This window comes from Streptopelia decaocto, assembly GCF_964273445.1.
Source record: "Streptopelia decaocto genome assembly, chromosome: 4".
Classification (NCBI taxonomy): domain Eukaryota; kingdom Metazoa; phylum Chordata; class Aves; order Columbiformes; family Columbidae; genus Streptopelia; species Streptopelia decaocto.
Window position 1 is genome coordinate 24,129,696 of NC_138658.1, and position 20,339 is coordinate 24,150,034.

The following is a 20,339-nucleotide window of genomic DNA, read 5'->3' on the forward strand; positions in this document are numbered from 1 at the left end:
TTTGCATTACTGCAGGTGCCTTCACCTGAAGGAAAACATGACCCAGGTAGCGCCTGTCTGCAAGGAGAAGACTTCACAGACTAGTCCACCACGCCACACCAGCATCCGCTGCACCCTGCCGGCATCCACCACATGCTGCCGGCACTGCCAGGCTCTGCCATCGCCGTGAGCCGCTGGCGGTGGAGATGCTGGACTGTACCCAAACGTCAGCGCTCCCCATGCGGGTGGCTTGGGCCGGCTCCCGAGGAGGGGCTGTGCTGCAGCTCACCTTCAACTTGCTCTGCGAAAGGGAAAAAAAAAAAAAAAAAAAAGTGAAAGTCGTGTCTCGTCTGGCCCTGCCCTCCCCATAACGCTCTCTGGCTTCCCCAGCGCCAGGAGGAGGGTGGAGACTCCCCGGGGTGACGGGGACACAGCTGCTGCTGTGTCGCGGCAGCCGCGATGGCACGGGTGTCGCTGCCCGGTCCCACACGCTGAGGAGCCGTCAGGGCAGTGTCTCCACGCACCAGGCTCTGCTCTTCTCCTCCCCGGCTCCTGCTGTCTTTCCGCTGCCTCCGCCGCCTCCTCAGCACCCTGCAGCACTGAGCCGGACCTGCTGCTGGTGAGTTGGGAGCGGCGCTTCAGCCCGTTTGTCGGGAGAGATTTAATTCTGTTTAGTGGCTTGTTTCCTCCTCCGCAAATTGCTTACTCTGCCTTTGCTCAAGAATTAGATTCTGCAGCTGTTTTTCCTACAACTATGAAGGAAAAAGCAGTGAAACACTTGCCTACCTTTTCCCAACTTTTCAAGGGACTTTAATGAGAAATTTGGCAGGAAATTCATGTAAATATGTTTTCTAAATGGGGGATAAAAGCATCAAGGCTTAAAGGAAAAACAGTAAAAAGTGAAAAGTTAGAATATGTTGCAGGAACTACTGTACTGAGGGTTCACCCGTGAATGTTGATGCACTGTAGATAATAGGCGTGCCAACACCTGCACGCAACGAGCACTGCTTTCTCGGGCCCCAACTAACACACAGGGCTCTTTTCACGGAAGGCAGGTTACAAATCCCCACTAAATCGGCTGGCAATTAACTTACAGATCGCCTGAATCGCATTATCCTTATTTACTCAAATGGTTTTAATTTCCTACGCGTGTTCCTGAGCACGAGGGCTGCGTGGTCCCGCGCTGGTGGTGTGAGGCTGTGCTGCCCTCTTTACATGCCCGCAGCTGTTCCCTTGCCGGCCTGCACCTCTGGAAACACATGAGATTAAAGAGATAAAAAGTTACACTTACAGCCTCTGCAAATTGGTATGTATCCGAAATCTAAAATGCACATCTGTAGTATGTACTGTGCTGTTTCAGCTAGCAGGTTGCAAGACTCAAGTTTGTACTCGTTAGAAATAAGAGAAATAATAGCTCACTTAATTTTGGTTTCTCTGGTTGGTTCTAGTATTCAGGAAAAAAACCCAAACATCAGGCTATTTTTTTAAAGGGTTTGAGCCAGATTCCTTTACAAAACTTGGCAGAAATTTGCTTACGTCTCTAAAAATCTTCTTGCCTAAGTAATTTCAACGTTCATTTTCTATAGCAATAAAGTACAGTGAATCACTGCCTGCATTTAAAAGAAGATTAACCAAAATGGGCTTCTGAATTTTGCCGTTCAAAATTTTGCTACCACTCCTATGGTCCCTTTTTTCTGTTTCACCTGCAAGTCCCTCCAGTGCCAAAAGCTTTGCAGGTACACTGGCAGGAATTAATGTGACTCTGCTTTTTATACAGACAATACCTCTTAAGGCATACAAATAGGTTTAGTGAAATTGCTTGAAAGACCTGATGTTGCTGTGGTTCGAGCAGGTTTAAGTCAATGGAACGTCATAGTGGATTCTGTTGTAGTTTTACGTTTTTGTTTTGTTTTGTGCCTCTATGTATCTCAGGAAAATGAGAGTTTGCACTTTACCAGTCTCAGAAGTGTGCACAGGAAAGTGACCGTTCCGAGAGTTTCATTTTCTGTGCATTGGAACAGTGGGCAAGGAGATTTCATGATAGTTTTTAGTCAAGTCGTTACATTTTGCCATTAAAAAAAGGTTGAATCTCAAGATCAAGTACTCTGCCTTCTAACAAAATTTTCTGAGAATAAATATCTCTGAAGAAAAGGGTTTTCTATTAGGGTTGAACTGAAATTGATGCTGAGATCAGTGGCAATAACAATATTTTAGAAAGATTCAGGAGAAAGAAATGAAATTTGTAGAATTCCCAAAGAGTTCTTTGATTTTATATTCAGCTGATGCAAAAATAATGTATTATACCCAGAGCTGATATGATGAGGATATGAAACACTTCATCATATTAATGGATATTTCTAAATACGGCGGGCAGTACGTATTGAATCTCCCCCTCATTTCCAATCTAAAGTAAATTTTTGCAAGACATTGTAACTGAATTATAGGAAACTTAAAGACTTTTTGTTTGCTTAGGAATTGATTTACTTACTGTTTGTCAGGGTTGTTTCGTTGTCCTGCAGCACACGTTCTGACTGAAAATGTTTCATGGCCATATGTCACATTAAACACAACAAATGATCTTCTAAACAAAGCCTAACGTAATATTTAAAAAAAGAATTCCCAAGGAGCAATTGCAAACAGCTGACAATTACATCAGCTGTAAAGGAGCTGTATTCTTGGGAGTGCAGTTTATGGCTATAACAGAAATGGAAAGGTGAGTGTCCCACTGTCTGTCCCACTGCAAGTACTTACCCTACAGTGAAAAAAAGGCCTTCAGAAAAGAAAAGCAAACCCAAAGCCTAACTCTAGCACACAGGCGTTATTTCCACTGTTAGGTGAGATCCAAATCTCTACTCTCAGAGGTTTCCACGGGTTGCCCATGCAAAGCCCTGGCTGCCCCGTCTCGGGAGGGAGAAGCTGGGTGGTGGGACCTCCCTTCTGCAATGTTCTTTGCAAAGATAACGTGACTGGTAAATTAAACTCCGATGTACCATCTGTTCTCAAGAACGACCCTGTGAAAGTACCATGATCCTGTATTTATGAAAATGGTTTCTGATCCTGTGCTTATTCTCTGCCAGTCAAGTTCAGCCTGGAAGACTGAATTTGTTTAATTCCTGATTTGTTTTCTAAATAACATTTCTGAAATTGTAGTGCAAGTGATGAGGTGGATTTTTATGCTGGTCTTCAGAAAACAAAACAAAACAACCAAACAAACAAAAAAAACCCCAAGAATGTAACTATTCTGTTGATAATGTCTGAGGTCAGACTCCACCTCGCTCTCCCCCATTTGCACAAACTCTGTTTAGTATGCTCATAAAATTCCATCAATAATACTGAAACATTAAGCTGCGAAAAGAATCTGATACTGATCTAGATACTCTGTAGATGCAGTGATCTATCAGGTCAGAGACATGCTGTGTTCTGCAGAATCCTGCCCTCACGCCTTGCTGCTGGCGATTCCACAGGTCAAGGGATTTCGTAATGTCTCTCTGCGGCGCTGGCTCTGTGGCTGAGTGTTGGCTACCTTGCTCTGGGTGCTCGCAAGCCTCTGGTCACATGGTGAGACTTGAAGGGAAAAGTCATGATGGATGTCCAGCAAAACTAGCCCAGAATGTACTCTATAAATAGCCTTACAAAACCAGCTGCTCTTCTGCAGGTCAAGAAGCCTTCTCTGGTACAAATTGAGAAGAATGGAGGCAGTTTACCAAAAAAAAGGGCCTCCAGATTTCAAATGTTGCACATTTAAATGATGTTCAACTTACTCAAAATCCATTTCAGCTTGAATTCAAGTTAGTCCTATTATAATTGTATTTGCAAAAACAGTTTATTTTCATGTTGCAGCAAAATTGGGCCAAGATTACCGATTACTAAAACATTAAGCCCTTGTATTTTTGCCAGGGCCAAAGACTGCTGTTTTGTCAGAACAGGCAAGCTTGAGCTAGATTTGGGATAACATTGCTGGGAGCCAGATGAACTGGCCTTTCCATGCAGACATGGTTGTTGCTGAAAGCGGGACTTCCAGCGGTTCCACTGATACTCGTAAAGGAGAGTTCAACTGCCTGTCAAGCAAACTTGGCAAACTGACAAGTAAGGGCTTGGTTTTTTTATGCGACCATATGACTGCATTAGATTAAATGGCTTTTTTTTTTTTTTTTTTTATTGCAAGGCTCAGTTTATGATTGCTCTCCAATTTATGCAGTGTGCCTGAAACAATCCCATAATTTGCCTTCTTCCTCACTGCAAGCAGGGGAAAGACACTCAGGTATGGGACTAAGCACCTGAGAGCTCTCAGCTGCTCATCTCCCCTTGCAGCTCCCATCAGCTGCTGTGTTACTGTAGTAGCATTTCCCCCAGTCACAATTAAAGTAATTAGACTTCGATGAGTCAACACAATCCATCAAGAGAGGCCTTATCTGGTCTCCTGCCTCAACTACCCTATGCCTCTTAGAAAGCATATAGGGGACCAAGGTCTGCACGGATGTCCCCAGGGTGCAGGAGCGCAGCGTATGGGCAGGAGGCTGACTGACAATAAGAGGTGAGAGAACTTCACTTATTCCACAACTACTGTCTAGTTTTGACATGGAAAGCAAATCCAAGGAAGAGAATTACTTGGCAGCAGTGCCCGTTTCCATGTTCCTATACCCTTGGCAAAAATTATTTGGATTTCTAAAAATAAACCAACAATTTTTATGTTTTGTTATTATTGCACAGGAAGGCTGGACGTAAGAGCCCCACAGCAGGTCCAGTGGCAAACACGGAACCAAACAAACAAATCTTTCTTCTCCATACCTAATCAACTCTACACCTCCCTGTCCTGTTTTTTCATTTTTAGAGGAAAAATGGCAGCAAGCCAGCCACACCTCAGCATTCAGATGTCAGACTGGAATACAAATGGCATCCCCAGCAGGCAGCAGTCCTCTCCAGACTTAGCTGGCAGGGGAGGAAGCGTACTAACCTTCCACAACATCTGCTACCACGTGAAGATGAAGACTGGGTTCCTGTGTTGTCAAAAAACAGCAGATAAAGAAGTTTTGAGAGATGTCAAGTACGTATTTAAACATCACTTTAGGGTGTGTGTATGGTTTATTTCTGCCCGGACAGCTAAATCCACTCCTGTCACTGAGCCGCCAAGTGTAATATACAGAATTTGTTCAGGATTTTCCCCAGCCCGGGGAGGGACGTCCTCCTGGCCACCACTGGCACAGGGACATGCCAGCCAGCTCTGGTTGTTTGGTTGTTCTGCACGACCTGGCACGTCTCCCACTGTGCCCTGGTGTTTAACTGAGATACCAACAGCCTGTCCTTTGTGCTGGCGTCTCATTCCCTAACATCGCCTTTGGGAAGGTTAATTCTGGGGGTTTAACTTTAAATGTTTAAGATAGCAGTATAATCCAGGGCTAGGTTAACTTTGAAGACATGAAAAAAGTTTTCTCCTTTTTTTTTTTTTTTTCCCCCAACATTGAGCTCTACTGCAGTAAAGGAATCGCATCATTATGGCCTCTGTTCAATAATCTATACATCAAGTTTACCTGTTCACAGTTCATTAGTTAGGCTGAGTGGCAGGTACTTGCAGAACATGCTGTTCCAAGCCACCTGTGACTTTCAGCTCCCTAACTTCAATTTCTATCATAAATATTTGCCCTTTTGTGTACCTCTGTCTGTCCTGCTCTTTGCCATATGCAACTTCCATAAATCCTAAACATGAGCTTTTAAAACCTTTCCTACTCTCTGTAGGTTATGGTAACTCAATGGTCATTTGCAACAACGTGAGAGGAAGGCCAGCCTTGTGGCTTATTGAACAAGACCAATGTTTAACATAAAACACGCCTTCCCCTTTTAGGAAATGGAACATCTGCATTTGTTTGCTTACATGTTGGGTTTTTTTTGTTAAAATCATACATAACGTAACCTAATGTATGCATAATGTGTATGCTGCTTAATCTATGCACAAAAAGAAACTGAAGGAAGAACAAATATGCAGCAGACAGAGCAAAGCCAAGCCTTCCTAAGAACAGCTGCCCTAGGCCACACCCACCGCCAGGTACTCAGGTCACTGACACCTGGGTTGCCGATAACAGCCAGTACCAGAGTGCAATTCACTACAAACCTGGTATCGTAACACAGAGACAGGCATTTGTACGTGCAGTGTGATTTTTGCATACACCAAAGCTTGTTGAGAGCAAATTTTAGGATCTAGTCAGGAGAATTAGCAGCGGCACCTTCACGTGTTCCAGCAAAAAGAAAAAAAAAACCAAGCCAGCAGCATTTCCACATGCTGTATCATTTCTAGAGGGTCTTTTCCCCAAATACTTAACAACCATTTCTATCTGGTTTTTGAGTTTTGCCTGGCTTAAAATTGGGTACAGAGAAACTATCAGCTGTAGTTTCTGTAAGAACAGACAAAGCCCGCGTATGTTCTGTCTACAGAGAGCTCCTGCAAGGATCATCATTTTAGACTGAACGTGGTTAAAGCATGTGCTTCCCTTCTAGAGATCCAGGGGGGGAGCATGCATACAAGTTTTGTTACATTTTCCTCAGGTTTCTGTGTTGTCTGTATTATATGAAGATTAATTCTTCTTGAATTAGGAATAAAAATGAAGGTGGAGTTTGATCATAAATATTGCTTGTGATCAGGCAGCTTCATTAATTCCAAAATTATTGGGATGCAGAAGGTAGTTCTACAGATATTAATAATTTACACTAACCTACCAGATGAAACAGGATGAGAGGAAAAAAAACCACCCCATCTATTGTGTAAAACCTGTGTGTTTTGTCTTACAGTGGCATCATGAGACCGGGACTGAATGCAATTTTGGGACCCACTGGCAGTGGTAAATCTTCGTAAGTGCCCTCATTGCTCTACACAGAAATTACACCAAGGAGAAAAGGAACCTGCCTATATTAGCAGTGATAGAGAGTATTTTCAGGGAAAGATTTTGTTTTCATTTAGGTCTGTACAAATCTCACTAATTTCTCAGAAAAACTCAAATATGAGAAAAAAAAGACTATCAGCTTACATGACAGAAATGAAATTTAATTTTAGTCCACACTTTACTGATACACTATCTTTACCTATCATTCTAGGTTAAGCTCATCTTATTGAATGAGTGGACACAGATGCACTGTGAAACTGTGCAGATCTCATTTCCTTAGCAAACAAGGACAAAAGAAATTCGTCCCTTGAAAGTTGCTGGAGGTTTTCTAAATAGCAAATGTTTAACAGGGAATGCTTGTATAGAGCTGTTCACTGTTGTTCAGAGAGCTTACCTTCTGCACAGTCATCTGACCAAGTCACCCACTTTTCTCCTAGTCTACTTGACATTTTGGCTGCAAGGAAGGATCCCTGTGGGCTTTCTGGTGACATTTTGATCAATGGAGCTCCTCAGCCTGTCAACTTTAAATGTACCTCTGGTTACGTAGTACAGGTACATAATTTTTATCACTCTCTCAACATCAAACACAGTTAGATGCAGTTGTCAGAGTCAAAAATAGACATTGCTAAGAGACCACCAAGTTTGGGGTTTTTTTGTTTTGTTTTGTTTTTAAATAAAGGATGATGTGGTGATGGGAACCCTGACTGTAAGAGAAAATTTGAAGTTCTCAGCAGCGCTCCGTTTGCCAAAGTCAGTGAAGGAACAGGAAAAAAACGAACGAGTGAATCAGGTCATCAGGGAACTGGGTTTGAGCAAAGTGGCAGATTCCAAGGTAAGATGTGTAAAGATGGTGCTTAAATCGTTAACAAATATTGGGTGATTTATTTAATTAACCAAATGGCTCAGCATGGCAAATTAAAGAAAAAAAGTAAAATTAAATTGACTATTTCAGTAATGCTACAATTAATAAAATTTCTGTATGGTGATCTGTACAGGCTCTGCACTGATATTGCCATACCCTCTTACAGTGAAGGGTAGTCTGTGGCTGGAGAAAAAGAGAACATCTCAAGTATAATAATACTAACATCAGGAAATGTCCTATATGTGAGGTAACATCTACATCTGTACCTGAGAGTAGGGTCAAACTTTCTTACAACTCTTCCCAAACGCTGCCATGGTGGTAGGGTGCTGTTCACTTATGTGTTTATTATCAGGCCAAATGAGACAAGTTTCCCATTTTGCGGCAGGTTGGCACAGAGTTGACTCGCGGGGTGTCCGGTGGAGAGCGGAAAAGGACCAACATTGGGATGGAGCTCATCACAGATCCTGCCATCTTGTTTTTGGATGAGCCGACTACGGGACTGGATGCCAGTACCGCAAACGCGGTCCTGCTGCTTCTGAAAAGGTGACGGAAACACCTCCCTGCTTTCACCGCTCCGCTCTGCTAATTACAGTTAGAATGAGCAAATGGGGAAATTCGATGTCTACCTGTTTAACGGAGAACCACAGCTGCAAAGGGGGTAGGAAAAAGCCTGTACAAATTCTCTCGCTCCAAAGCAGCTACTCACAGGAGTACACAAAATGCCTTGTGTGAAGTGTGTGGGACTGCAAATTGTCAGCAATAATTACGGATTTTGATGTTCATGTCTGCCTGGGCCAGAAAAGTGCTAAAAATGCCTGTTGTACAGTTTGGTAAGGTGATGGGTTTTAACGCAGACTGTAGCTAGAACACTGCTAACTATTTCCTCACAAAATCTCAGGTCTAACTTTGGAAAAACAAGCACAACGTACGCTCTGCTTGCAAGGTTCATATCATTTTTGCATTTACTACAAGCAAAGAGGACTCAAATGCCTCTCTCCAGAGCTTTCTGTTTGCATCAATATCTTTCCAGGACCTTCCCCTCCAACAAGATTCTCAGTGAAAGGCAACTTTCTCTTCTTATACTGACACTATAAAGATGACCTAAATATTTTCTAAATATTTTATTTTCCTTTTTTTTTTTCCTTCCCCCTCCAAATGAATCAAACTTAACCAAATCTTACCTGAACTTGCAAATTCTCTCATCTAAATGCCAAGATGAATTTAAAAGCTAACATTTCTGTCGTTCTTTACATCCAGGATGGCAAAACAAGGGAAAACCATCATCTTCTCCATCCACCAGCCTCGGTACTCCATATTCCGCCTGTTTGACAACCTGACACTGCTGGCAGCAGGGAGGGTGCTGTACCATGGCCCTGCCCAGCACGCCATCCAGTACTTCCAGTCCATCGGTGAGCACCACTCGCGGCTGGGACAACTGTGGCACCACCCTCAGCTTGCACCAACCTGAAGAAAAATGCCAATAGTGCTTGATCAGAATGGGACATAGTGTCTAATAGCATGTCCAGGTTTTTAACAGGCTAAGCATTTCTCTTGGTGATTCATCTTGTGACCTGGTTTTGGACTCCTCACTACAAGAAAGACATTGAGGTGCTGGAGCGAGTTCAGAGAAGGGCAATGAAGCTGGTGAAAGATCTGGAGCACAAGTCTGATGAGGAGCAGCTGAGGGAACTGGGGCTGTTTAGCCTGAAGAAAAGGAGGCTGTCTACAATCACCTGAAAGGAGGTTGTAGTATGGAGGGGGTTGGTCTCTTCTCCCACATCACAAGTGATAGGATGAGAGGAAATGGCCTCAAGTTGCACCAGAAAAGGTTCGGATTGGATATTAGGGAAAAGTTTCTTCCTGGAAAGGGTTGTTGAGCATTGGAACAGGCTGCCCAGGGAAGTGGTGGAGTCACCATTGCTGGAGGCGTTTAGAAGATGCGTAGATGAGGTTCTTAGGGACATGGTTTAGTGCCAGAGTTAGGCTGATGGTTGGACTCCATCTTGAGGGACTTTTCCAAACAAAATGATTCTAAGGCCTGTGGCACAGGCTGCTCAGCAGGTGCGATGGCTGTGCACAGCCTCCCGCTGGTCACACCGCCACCGCTCAGGCCTTGTCCTGCTGTCCCTGCAGGCTACGAGTGTGAGCCCTACAACAACCCTGCCGACTTCTTCCTGGACGTCATTAACGGGGACTCCACCGCAGTGGCAATGAGCAAGGCTGATGAAACAGACACAGGTATGAAACACAGAGCTGAGGGAAATTATCACAGCGTGGATTTTGCTAGAGGGTGTCCAGCACAACACAGAAAGATCACTGACAGGTGTCAAACAACCAATAACCATGCTGAACACTCATGCGGTTATTTTTATTCATGAGAGCCTTACGTGCTGCTGATCCATGTTATTTTTAAAAGGTAAAAGAAAAAAACCCCACACCATTCCTAAATCCTTTTTGTTTATATGTGGAAAATAATCAGCATAACCTGAAATAAGTACCCAATTCATATACAGCCCTATTATATAAAACATTCCTATCTCTGCAAGATTAGTTTGCCTCTCATAAATAGGTATTTAGTAATTTATCCTTCATAAACTGGCCTGAATATTTTAGTGTTGCACTCTAATTATGAGATATCAAAAGTGAAATAATATTTTCCTGCATTGAAGTTATGATGTCTGGGAGTGTAAGAACCTGTTTTGTTACCTCTCAACACAGAGAAAGCGCTTCTTTCATCTTTGAGGCAAATCAACTGAAGTCCTGCAGAAGCAGAGAGGATAAATCAGGCCAATTATTCCAGCTGGGGACATAATTTGATCAGTTGTTACTTGTATTTTTTTCCATAATGGAATGCTTTATTTATTAGGAAATTATTATTTTCCTTCCTCCAAGTAGGGTGGGAAGAGGGGGTGGAGATAGCAGACCAGTGTTCTCCTGATGCTTTCCTGAAGTTGTGGTAAGGCAGAAATTAACCACAAACTAACATGTCAAATCTCTCCTACATTCAGGAGCAGGCTTTTTCATCCTGTCTATTGCTACTCGCTTTTGCCATGAACGAATAGGGAAATTAAATAATGAATATGCTATGTGCCCAAACACACAGTTTCACTATATTTTTACAAAAGAAGCAATCTGCATTAAGGGTCTGACTAATACTAGAGCAGGTGACACACACTGTATTTGTCATTGGAAAAGCACACACAGGACTACAGCTGAGAAAAATGCATCTCCAGCTGAAATTTCTTTATGACAAACTCCAAAGTTTGACTGAAGTAGACACTTGCAGAATTACCTGGACCTAAATTTCCTGGAGGTCTAGGGTTGTCACATCGGATCCGCGAAACAGATCACGTACAGAAACCTGGGGGTGAAAAAATAATTTTTTGATGGAAAGTCAGATTGATGCCAGTTTGGAACTTGATCGGCAGGCAAGATTTTACGTAGTTAGTCTGCTGTGAAGCAGACTGCCTGTGGGACAGGTTGCACAGACAAACACGGAGGTTTGGTCTTATTTATACCAACTGGCTGAGGTGAAGCACTGGAACTCAATACCCATATTAATTCTTCTGTTTTGTTAGTAACTCTCCCACCCCAACATAACTCTTCCAGCTTAACTCCTAAGCAATCTTCCTGTCCTTTACATAAATGCTCACATTGCTTTTCAATCTTTTCAGCAGACAACACTGAAGAACACAGCGAATGTGCTAAAACCTTGGCTGAGAGGCTAGCAGAAAAATACTCCAGCTCTGCCTACTACCAAGAAACAAAAGCAGTACTAGAGAATATTTCTTTGGGAAATAAAAAGCAAACAAAACCAATTTTCCAACAAATCACATATGCCAATTCCTTCCTTCATCAGCTGAAGTGGGTGTCCAAGCGCACATTTAAAAATCTGGTAGGAAACCCTCAAGCTTCCATAGCTCAGGTAACGCTATTTGTATCTATCCTTTTGTGATATATGTTGAATTTATTCCACTTCTGTATTAGATAAGTTGTTGGGATGGTTGCGCCATTTGATATTGTGACTGAACTTTTAGCGTCTGAAAAAAGAGCATTCAAGGTCTGGAAATTGGATTCTCTAGAAGATGCCTTGAACGCTCCCAAACGAGCAGCATGAGGGACTGTTCAGTAATTAATTTTGGACTACTGAGGCCTTGGGAGGCAAGATGGGAAGCTCCAGGCCAGGAGCAGATTATCTCCCAAGCAGTTTCCTACATTTGCTCAAGAACATTCTTCAGACTTGACTCTAAGGATCCAGGTTTGGCAATGTGGGATTTGGCTTCAAATGTTCTTCCTTCCTCCAGGGAAAGTTAACAGACTACACTTGCTGACTTAATTAAAATTCAGCACACAAGGAAGTGCTGGCAGTAGGCTCAAGTGTAAAAATATTTTCACGGTCCTGCACTGTGTGTATCATTTGGTCATTTGACTGTTTGCCGTGGTGGTGATGTCTTCTGGAGAAGACACAGTGAAAACCGCAATAGGTTCTAACACCTGCTGCGTGTTCTACATGACTGGCCCTGTTAGTGCTGCTTTTTCAGAAGAATCAAAACCAAAAGTGTTGATTTCTTCAAAGCTGCACATTGCCCTCAAAAATAACGAATGCCTGGCTGACCTCTGCGGTACAACTAATCCTCAGGAATCCCCTAATTCATGAGCCAAACTCTGCAATCCCAGCACCAGCAAAACCCCCACTGCCATTCGCAGCAATTCTAGAGGAGCCAAAATAAAAAATTAGTCCCAAGCAAGGGGTATAAGTTATCTTCATCGTGATTTGTCTAATGAGTGAATGAAGCAGCCTGTGTGGAGGGGAAACGAGTCCAGAATCCCTGGGGTGAAAAGGCTTTGAGTATGTGTGTGCGTCTGTATGCTGATACTATGGAGATCCTTAATAATTGCTTTGTAAAAGCTTGACCTTGTGACAAGAATTAGACTCCCAGGGATCTCATAATACCCCAAGGTCCTGACTTATTTCTCAAAATCTCTTCCATCTCCCCACCCTCATTAGGGGTGGATTTTACCAGCATTCTTGGAGCACACGGTTCATTAAGCCTTTTTTTTGTTAATCTGCTCCAAATTGGTCTTGATATGATCCTTGCTTCCCACTGCAATTGGCTTAGGAGCTGAATTATCCCTGACATTTGCTCCTTTCGGCAGGATCTTAGTGATGGGGTACTATGGATCGAGGGGTTTACAGTATTATGGTTCATGCATCACTCGGGCTTAAAAATGACAGAAATGCTTGATACCATCAGTTGCTGAGATTTTTGTCCTTTGTATTTAGCATTTTAAAAGTGCACATTTCAGTCTTTTAAACTATATCCTTGAGGCAGCTGGTATCTTTGCTATGTAAATTGTGTTACCGACTGAAAATATCAGTACACCCATAGCACAATCATAGTACCTTGCTCACGCTGGAAACAATCCCGTGAATCAGATGCCTGATAGAACCCAACAATTACACACTGTGGAGCATGAAAATAAGATGCAGTCAAGAAAGACTGTTTTCTTACTGGTTGCCGGATTCCTGTCAATCTATACCTACCCACTACGTATTTCAATTTTTTTTTTTTTTTTTCCATTTAGGTGTGTGTTACAGCTGTACTGGGACTGGTTGTAGGAGCCATTTTCTTTGGACTTGAAGAGAACTCCACTGGACTACAGAACAGGTGAGTCAGTTTACGTACAGGATACGCCAAAATTTGATAAAGCTCCCTCCTTGTTGCAGTAGGATAATGAACAGATTGGATGCTGAGAAAGAACCCGCAAGCTCTTTATGAATGATAGAATAGATTCATAGTATAGTTTGGGTTGGAAAGGACCTTCAAAGTTCATCTAGTCCAACCCCTTGCCATGAGCAGGGACATCTTCAACCAGATCAGGTTCTTCAGAGCCCCATCCAGCCTGGCCTGGGATGTCTCCAGGGATGGGGCATCCACCATCTCTCTGGGCAACCTGGGCCAGTGTTTCAGCACCCTCGGCATAAAAAATTTCTTCCTCCTGTCTAGCCTGAGAAATATATATATTATGAAATACATATATATTATGAAATACATCTACCTCTGTAAAGCAAATGCTTCCCCCTTCATACTAGTAAACAAGCCAACACTAGTGACTTGGAGGTTCTTCTGCCTCTAGGAAGGTCCCCACAGAACTGAGAGGGGACGCAGTTCTGCCCAGCCATGTTGTCACCTGGATCAGCAGTCAGTCCAACCAAAGTGAGTAACACTACTTCTGCAGGATGACTTTTTTTCAGTGCCCATCAGGTTGCTGAAAACACTGAACCATCATATTAAAAAGGCTTCATGCAGCATGACAGCATTTCAACTTATTTTCTGCAAAGACTTCCCCAAGATAAAAAGATTAAAGATTAAAATATACAGACCTGGCTACATCAACCTGGGTAACGAAAGCTTTGATCTTGCACATGCTTCTCTATACACACTCGAGTTTACCAGCAGTAGGCCAGAAGGTGCATTTAAAGCTAGATTTTAACACAATTCTGGTCTCTGTATCATTTTGACAGCTTTATGTATGTGGCCTGACAAACGAGTCTGCAACCAAGAAAGCTCTGGATTTTTAGTCTTGAAACAGTTCATAGGATTGACTTAGAAATGGACCAGTTTTATATTACATATGAAAGTGTGAAAGCAAAGCTTCAAATTTTAGCAGCAAGGTGGCAACAACTTATCACATTGCTTATTCAGTTCCTCAAAGCTTGAATCAGACAAACACCTCACAGACTCAGAATTTTTGAAGTGTTAGGAAATTACATAAAAATAAAGGAAAACCAGATCATTTTCTACCCTTTAACTGCATCAGAGAACATATAATCCTCACATGCGAGTAACAAATACTGCCTGTACCACATCTACTTTAGGCTTGTTATGGACTCAGACTTGTAGCCAAGCCTCTTCCCATGGAATTCGGGATGGGAAGTCACGTACTACTGAGCTGCAGGCACTACTGATGGATGCAGTAGTGGAAACGCTATATTTACATCACTTTTAAAATAATAACTGCTTGCTGTTTTGCTTTTTGTAGAGTGGGTGCTATGTTCTTTCTGACCACCAACCAGTGTTTCAGCAGCATCTCAGCTATTGAACTCTTTATCGTGGAAAAAAAGATATTTACGTAAGTAAAATATACAAAAAGGTTAACAGGGCCTGCTGTTAGGCAGTTTGTTTGTTTGCTCACCTTCCTGCTGTAGCTAAATGACATTTAAGTATGGCTAGTGCAGAGTTTTCAAATTATTTCACTGTCAGTGCTGTTGCTCATTGCAAATGCACTCAGCCTGTAGAGAGTTGTCTGCAAATCCCCCAAACGGTACTTATGATTGCAAGCAGCTCTGAGTTTAAAATTATTAACATATGTAGGAAAACAACCCTGATTACACAATTACGGTATGGATTAATAAGTTTGTGATTTCCTGGCGAGGACAGTAAATGCTGCCTGCCTAAGTAACTGGATTCTTTAGAGCTATGCAGATTACACTGTACAGAAAAGGCAAATTATTTACCTTCTCTGCTTTGATGACACTACACAGACATTTGCTAAAAATTAGGTGCCTGAGTACCCATATTCATTTGCACAAGAAAATGCCACCGTCACTGTGGTGTATGGCTTACTAGACATTTGCATTACAGCCTAACCCTAAAGTAACTCTTTTTTTTTTTCCAGTTTGATCAAGAATTAATTTGTCTGCAAGTGAAAAGAATCTTACTGTTTTCTAGTGATTAAATTTGTAATATGCTGTATATATCTGTGTGTTCCAGACATGAATATATCAGTGGGTACTACAGAACATCTGCATATTTCATCTCAAAGCTATTGGCTGATTTAATACCCATGAGGACTATACCGAGTATCATCTTTGCCTGTATTGTTTACTTCATGTTAGGTAAGTATTGTCTCCTGCAGTGCCATTACAACCCCATCAATACATCAACAAGGCACTCGCATTTTTTATATACGCATGTATACTTAGATACGCCAAAGCACTCCATCAGCATGGCACTGGCTGCCGCACTTGCTTTTAGCACACCGTGCCTTTGACAGAAAAGACACGTTTTCACAGATTTAAGCATTCGTGTCAGAATCTGTGCCATGTCTCGTCTCCACTATCCCTCCCATTACTCCCACATGATTTGATTTATTCCTTCTAATTTATGGTTATCTTAACTTTTACAAGCTACTTTTCCATCCTTACAAGGACATCTATCAAAGGAAAAGTTTTAAGAACTTAGTACCATGTGATTTCATATCAGCTTCTTCCTTTTGGTGAAATGCCCTCTGGATAGTGAGCAGACTTCAAAAATTGCTCGCACCAACTTTTACAACACTAGAACACCTTCAAACATCATCCTCAAAACATGTCCCAAGCAGACCATTTTCCTAGGGTAAGGTTTCAGATCATAACATCCTTTTGTATGTCCCAAAAGCTTGAAAGTGTAAGCAAAATTTAAAAATAATCATGATTTGCGTTGGCCTAAGGCTTTTTCCCTAAGGAATGGGAAACAAGGCCACATCCCTGGAGGTGTTTAAAAGACGTATAGATGATGCTCTTAGGGACATGGTTTAGTGCTAGAGTTAGATTATGGTTGGACTCGATAATGTTGAGGGTCTCTTCCAACCAAAATGATTCTGTGATCAGCAAGAGGCGCCCAGACTGTGACACTGGGGTGAGGCCAACATTGCCACCAAATCTACAGCCACCCAGAGGCCACCAGGCCCGTCAGGAGAGCTCTCTACTGGAAACCAGTGGAATGCTGTATGTACTGAAAACCTTCTTCTTTTTTTTATTTTTTCCTGATCCTTAAGGTTTGAAACCAACAGTAGAAGCCTTCTTTATAATGATGTTCACGCTCATGCTCACGTCCTTTACAGCCACTTCCATGGCACTGGCCATCGGAGCAGGACAGAACGTGTTCGCCGTGGCAAACCTGCTCATAACTATTGCGTTTGTTTTTATGACTGTGAGTAGCATTATTCAGTTTTCCGAGCTGAACCCTGAAATCCTAGCAACACTGAAATCTCAAAATCCTAGCAGTGTAGAGTTCAGCTGAATTCTGCAAAATAAGACCACGGAGTTGAGTGTGTCGAACACCCTGATTTGTCTGATTTGAATATGCTGATACTGTGGAGTCAAATAGTCTGATTTGTTCTTTTAGCTAACAAGAACCTGGTGGCCGGGGGTGTGGGTGTGAGCAGGGGGAAGAGCAGTTCCTCTGCCCCCTTCTCTCTAATTCTGTCCAAAAACAGGACATCCTGCCAGCCAGCATATTGCCTGGAAAGCAGAGAAATGGCCTAGAGCTACATTTTGTTCACTCTCCTTTAGCTTTGCTAAAGACAAATTTGGTGAGCTGAGGACGTGACCCACAGCCTCCTGCTCTCTGAGGCCACCACCGTAGGTGTCCTCTTCAGCTGCAGAGCCACCCATTGGGCATGTCAGAACTGGCCAACACACAAATAATTACACACAGACGGCAGGCACCATAAACAACGAGGTGGTGCTGAACCAACAGCCAAAAAACAGGTTGTCTCAGGTTCACGGCACACAACCAAAAGCAAGCAGCTCCATACACCTGAGTGACAGCAGAGAGTTCATGTCAACCCATATGGGACCCATAGATAGGTTTAAGGCACAGGCGGAAGCATTCCCCCATACTCATTTTGGGAGAAGGACCATATAGGCTTATGGCCCAAAGCTGGGTAACAAATTATTCCTTCACGCTCCCCTGTGCTTCCACTGTAAGAGTTTCTTCCTCTAGATTTGCCTTCCCACTTGTTTTTAATCTGGAGAAGCAGACTCAAGAGCTAGAGGAGAACCTGCAGTAACAGCATGTAATTGTTGTTGTTGTTGTTATTTGTTTTTTTTGTTGTTGCTGTTGGTTTTTTGTTGTGTTTTTTGGGTTTTTTTTTACATTTTATTACTTGCCTCTAGATTTTCTCTGGGTTGCTGGTCAATCTCACAAGCATCGTGTCCTGGCTTGCTTGGCTCAAATATTTTAGCATCCCTCGATACGGAATGGCAGTAAGTTCTGTGTTTTCCTGCATACAGACTTGGAAAATTTTTGCTAGAAAGAAATATCTTTACTAAAACACCAAACTTTACAGGTTCACAAGCAAAAGGGAAGGTAACTAAATACAGCAACCTCAGAATGCGGTGCAGCATCTTGAAACAAAAAAGGCTTCTCAACAACCAGCAAACACTGCTTTTTAGAAGAGCAAATTTCTGTAATTCTACAGCACCTCATATGAGAGAGAAACTAACCAACCATATCCACTGCAATACAGCTGGATGAAAATTATACAGAGTAAAGAACAATCTTATCCCTAAAAAACAACTCTTCTCTTTGCCATCAATCAAACATAAACTTGTCAAGCTAAAACTTTTCTCCTAATTTGGGCTTTAATGTGCCTGTGCAGAAATAATCAAGCCTAGGGGAGGTGTTAAAGCCTGGTGACACGACTGCATGACCAGGTGGGGACCGAGAACGTTCCTGTCTTAAAACAAAAAGCAGTGTGCTGCTCAATTAAAAAAATGGGGATTTGGCCAATGTAATAAATAGTGATACCATCAAGTTTTTAGAATAAATTTGAATTGAATTATATCTGATCTTGTTACTGCACCATTCCTTTACCTACTAATTTCTGTTGACATTGTTTCTTTTGTTTGAAAAGGCTTTACAAATCAATGAATTGACTGGTCTGAACTTCTGCGCCAGCGGTAATAACACAAATTTAATCAGCAACAAGAACTACCGGCAGACAAGCCAGCTGTAAGTATTTTGGTACATTGAAATGAATCCCACCACCAGTAACTTACAAAGTCCTTGAGTATTTATTTGTAAGATAGTCATTGATGACCAGGACAATCTGCTTTTTTATACGGAAAATGAAGTTTTGACTGAGTTTTTGCATTCTCTTTGCAGAGAACATTCTGCTTATGGTCATACTTAGTATTTGTAACAGTAGAAATACCTAGCATTCTGCCGCTCACTTTTCTTGAGGCTGCATTTACTGGAACACTCACATGCTACCATCACACAGCCTCACAAAAATCAGTTTCAGCTTCCTACAGGGAACAGATTGTAGCTACAAGAATAACAACTTTAGGAACAGAAAACAAAATAGTAACATGCAGCTGTTGTTTGCCAGTAGACATGAAATCATGCTACGACTTCTGGGGATCTTCCTAGACATTTAAAACTGGCTAAGGCTATAAATGTGTTTGTTTGTATCTGTAGGTTGTGTACAGGAGACGAGTATCTGAAAACTCAAGGCATTGATGCGAGTACCTGGGGCCTGTGGCAGAACCACCTGGCTCTCGGCTGCATGACAATCATATTCCTCACCATTACATACCTGAAACTGCACTTCATGAAGAAGTTCTCCTAAAAACAGAATGAAAAATGCCATTCCTGTTGTTCTGCAGTTTGAGAAACTGACTGTGCAACTGACTTGATTATTTTTCAGGAGACCTTCCTTTGTACTTTTGCTCATGATTACACAAGCCAACAATGTGAACGCCATCCTTGTGTATTAAATACTTAGTGTTAATGTACTTTGCTGAAATGGCTAGCATGCCTCAATTATCTTTGCCATAAAAAGTATACGATTCATTTCTTCAAGAGACTATTCAATCTTTCTGAATGTTCTAGCTATGGTTTTGTTAAGCAATGAAACTAATGTTTAATGGCTTAACCTGAAAAAAAACCCTATTAGTTCTCTACTTTAATTAGCACCTACATTCATGGGCAAGTGATTCAGTCCAAAGTGATGCTGATCAGGACACCAATATTATCTCGACTGCTAATGTAGTGACAGTCGACACGAGACAGTGACAAAAACATCCTCTCCACCCCAGTTCACATCTCATGCCCTTTTCTATTTGGGAATCATTGCTGCTCTGGAGCGTACTTGATCAATGCCATCAAATTTTTTCTTACCAAGCATGAGTGGTAGAAACGCTATTTTTTAAATAAAGGTGGCTGTGTGATTTCTTATTCTGCCAGTTTGCATCATCACTGAATTCTCTGCGCAACTTCTCATAATCTTCACTGTCCTGTTATTGCTGCTACCATGAGTTCTTACTCCCATTTATAGTGACCAATTTCAAACGTAAATCTAATCAAGGTGGCACCACATTTTTCAGCATCGGCAGGTTGCAGCAACCCTTTTCTTGGGAGCTCAGTGCATTCGCTTGTTACAATTCCCACCTGCAGCAGGACTTTGCAAAGCAGATCTCTGCCCCACTACTATTTCACGCAATAAAAATATGCTCTGTTTTAAAGACCTGTTGCTTAATTTTGGCCACGGCCCAGCTGAGGGAGCTGGGTCTCTTTAGTTTGGAGAAGAGGAGACTAAGGGGGGACCTTATTAATGTTTATAAATATATAAAGGGTGAGTGCCATGAGGATGAAGCCAGGCTCTTCTCGGTGGCAAACAATGATAGGACAAGGGGTAATGGGATCAAGCTGGAACACAAGAGGTTCCACTTAAATTTGAGAAGAAACTTCTTCTCAGTGAGGGTGACAGAACACTGGAACAGGCTGCCCAGGGAAGTTGTGGAGTCTCCTTCTCTGGAGACATTCAAAACCCACCTGGACATGTTCCTGTGCGAC

At 42.2% G+C, this 20,339-nt stretch overlaps 1 protein-coding gene across 3 annotated transcripts; it reads left to right on the forward strand.

The window, feature by feature from the left end:
- The first annotated feature begins 376 nt into the window (after window positions 1-376).
- ABCG2 (ATP binding cassette subfamily G member 2 (JR blood group)) lies at window positions 377-19,729 on the forward strand. 3 transcript variants are annotated; one of them, XM_082050334.1, is made up of 16 exons: window positions 377-598; window positions 4,811-5,023; window positions 6,760-6,819; window positions 7,289-7,403; window positions 7,531-7,683; window positions 8,099-8,256; window positions 8,971-9,122; window positions 9,847-9,951; window positions 11,388-11,638; window positions 13,300-13,382; window positions 14,758-14,847; window positions 15,489-15,613; window positions 16,534-16,688; window positions 17,657-17,746; window positions 18,397-18,494; window positions 18,963-19,729. In XM_082050334.1, exons 2-16 carry the CDS (start codon window positions 4,818-4,820, stop codon window positions 19,111-19,113), a joined length of 1,992 nt encoding a protein of 663 aa, XP_081906460.1. In that variant the 5' UTR covers window positions 377-598; window positions 4,811-4,817; the 3' UTR covers window positions 19,114-19,729. The 3 variants fall into 3 exon arrangements, with proteins under 3 accessions (XP_081906460.1, XP_081906462.1, XP_081906461.1); XM_082050336.1 differs by having other exon boundaries at window positions 11,391-11,638; XM_082050335.1 differs by lacking the exon at window positions 377-598 and adding an exon at window positions 3,947-4,065.
- Window positions 19,730-20,339: the final 610 nt, after the last annotated feature.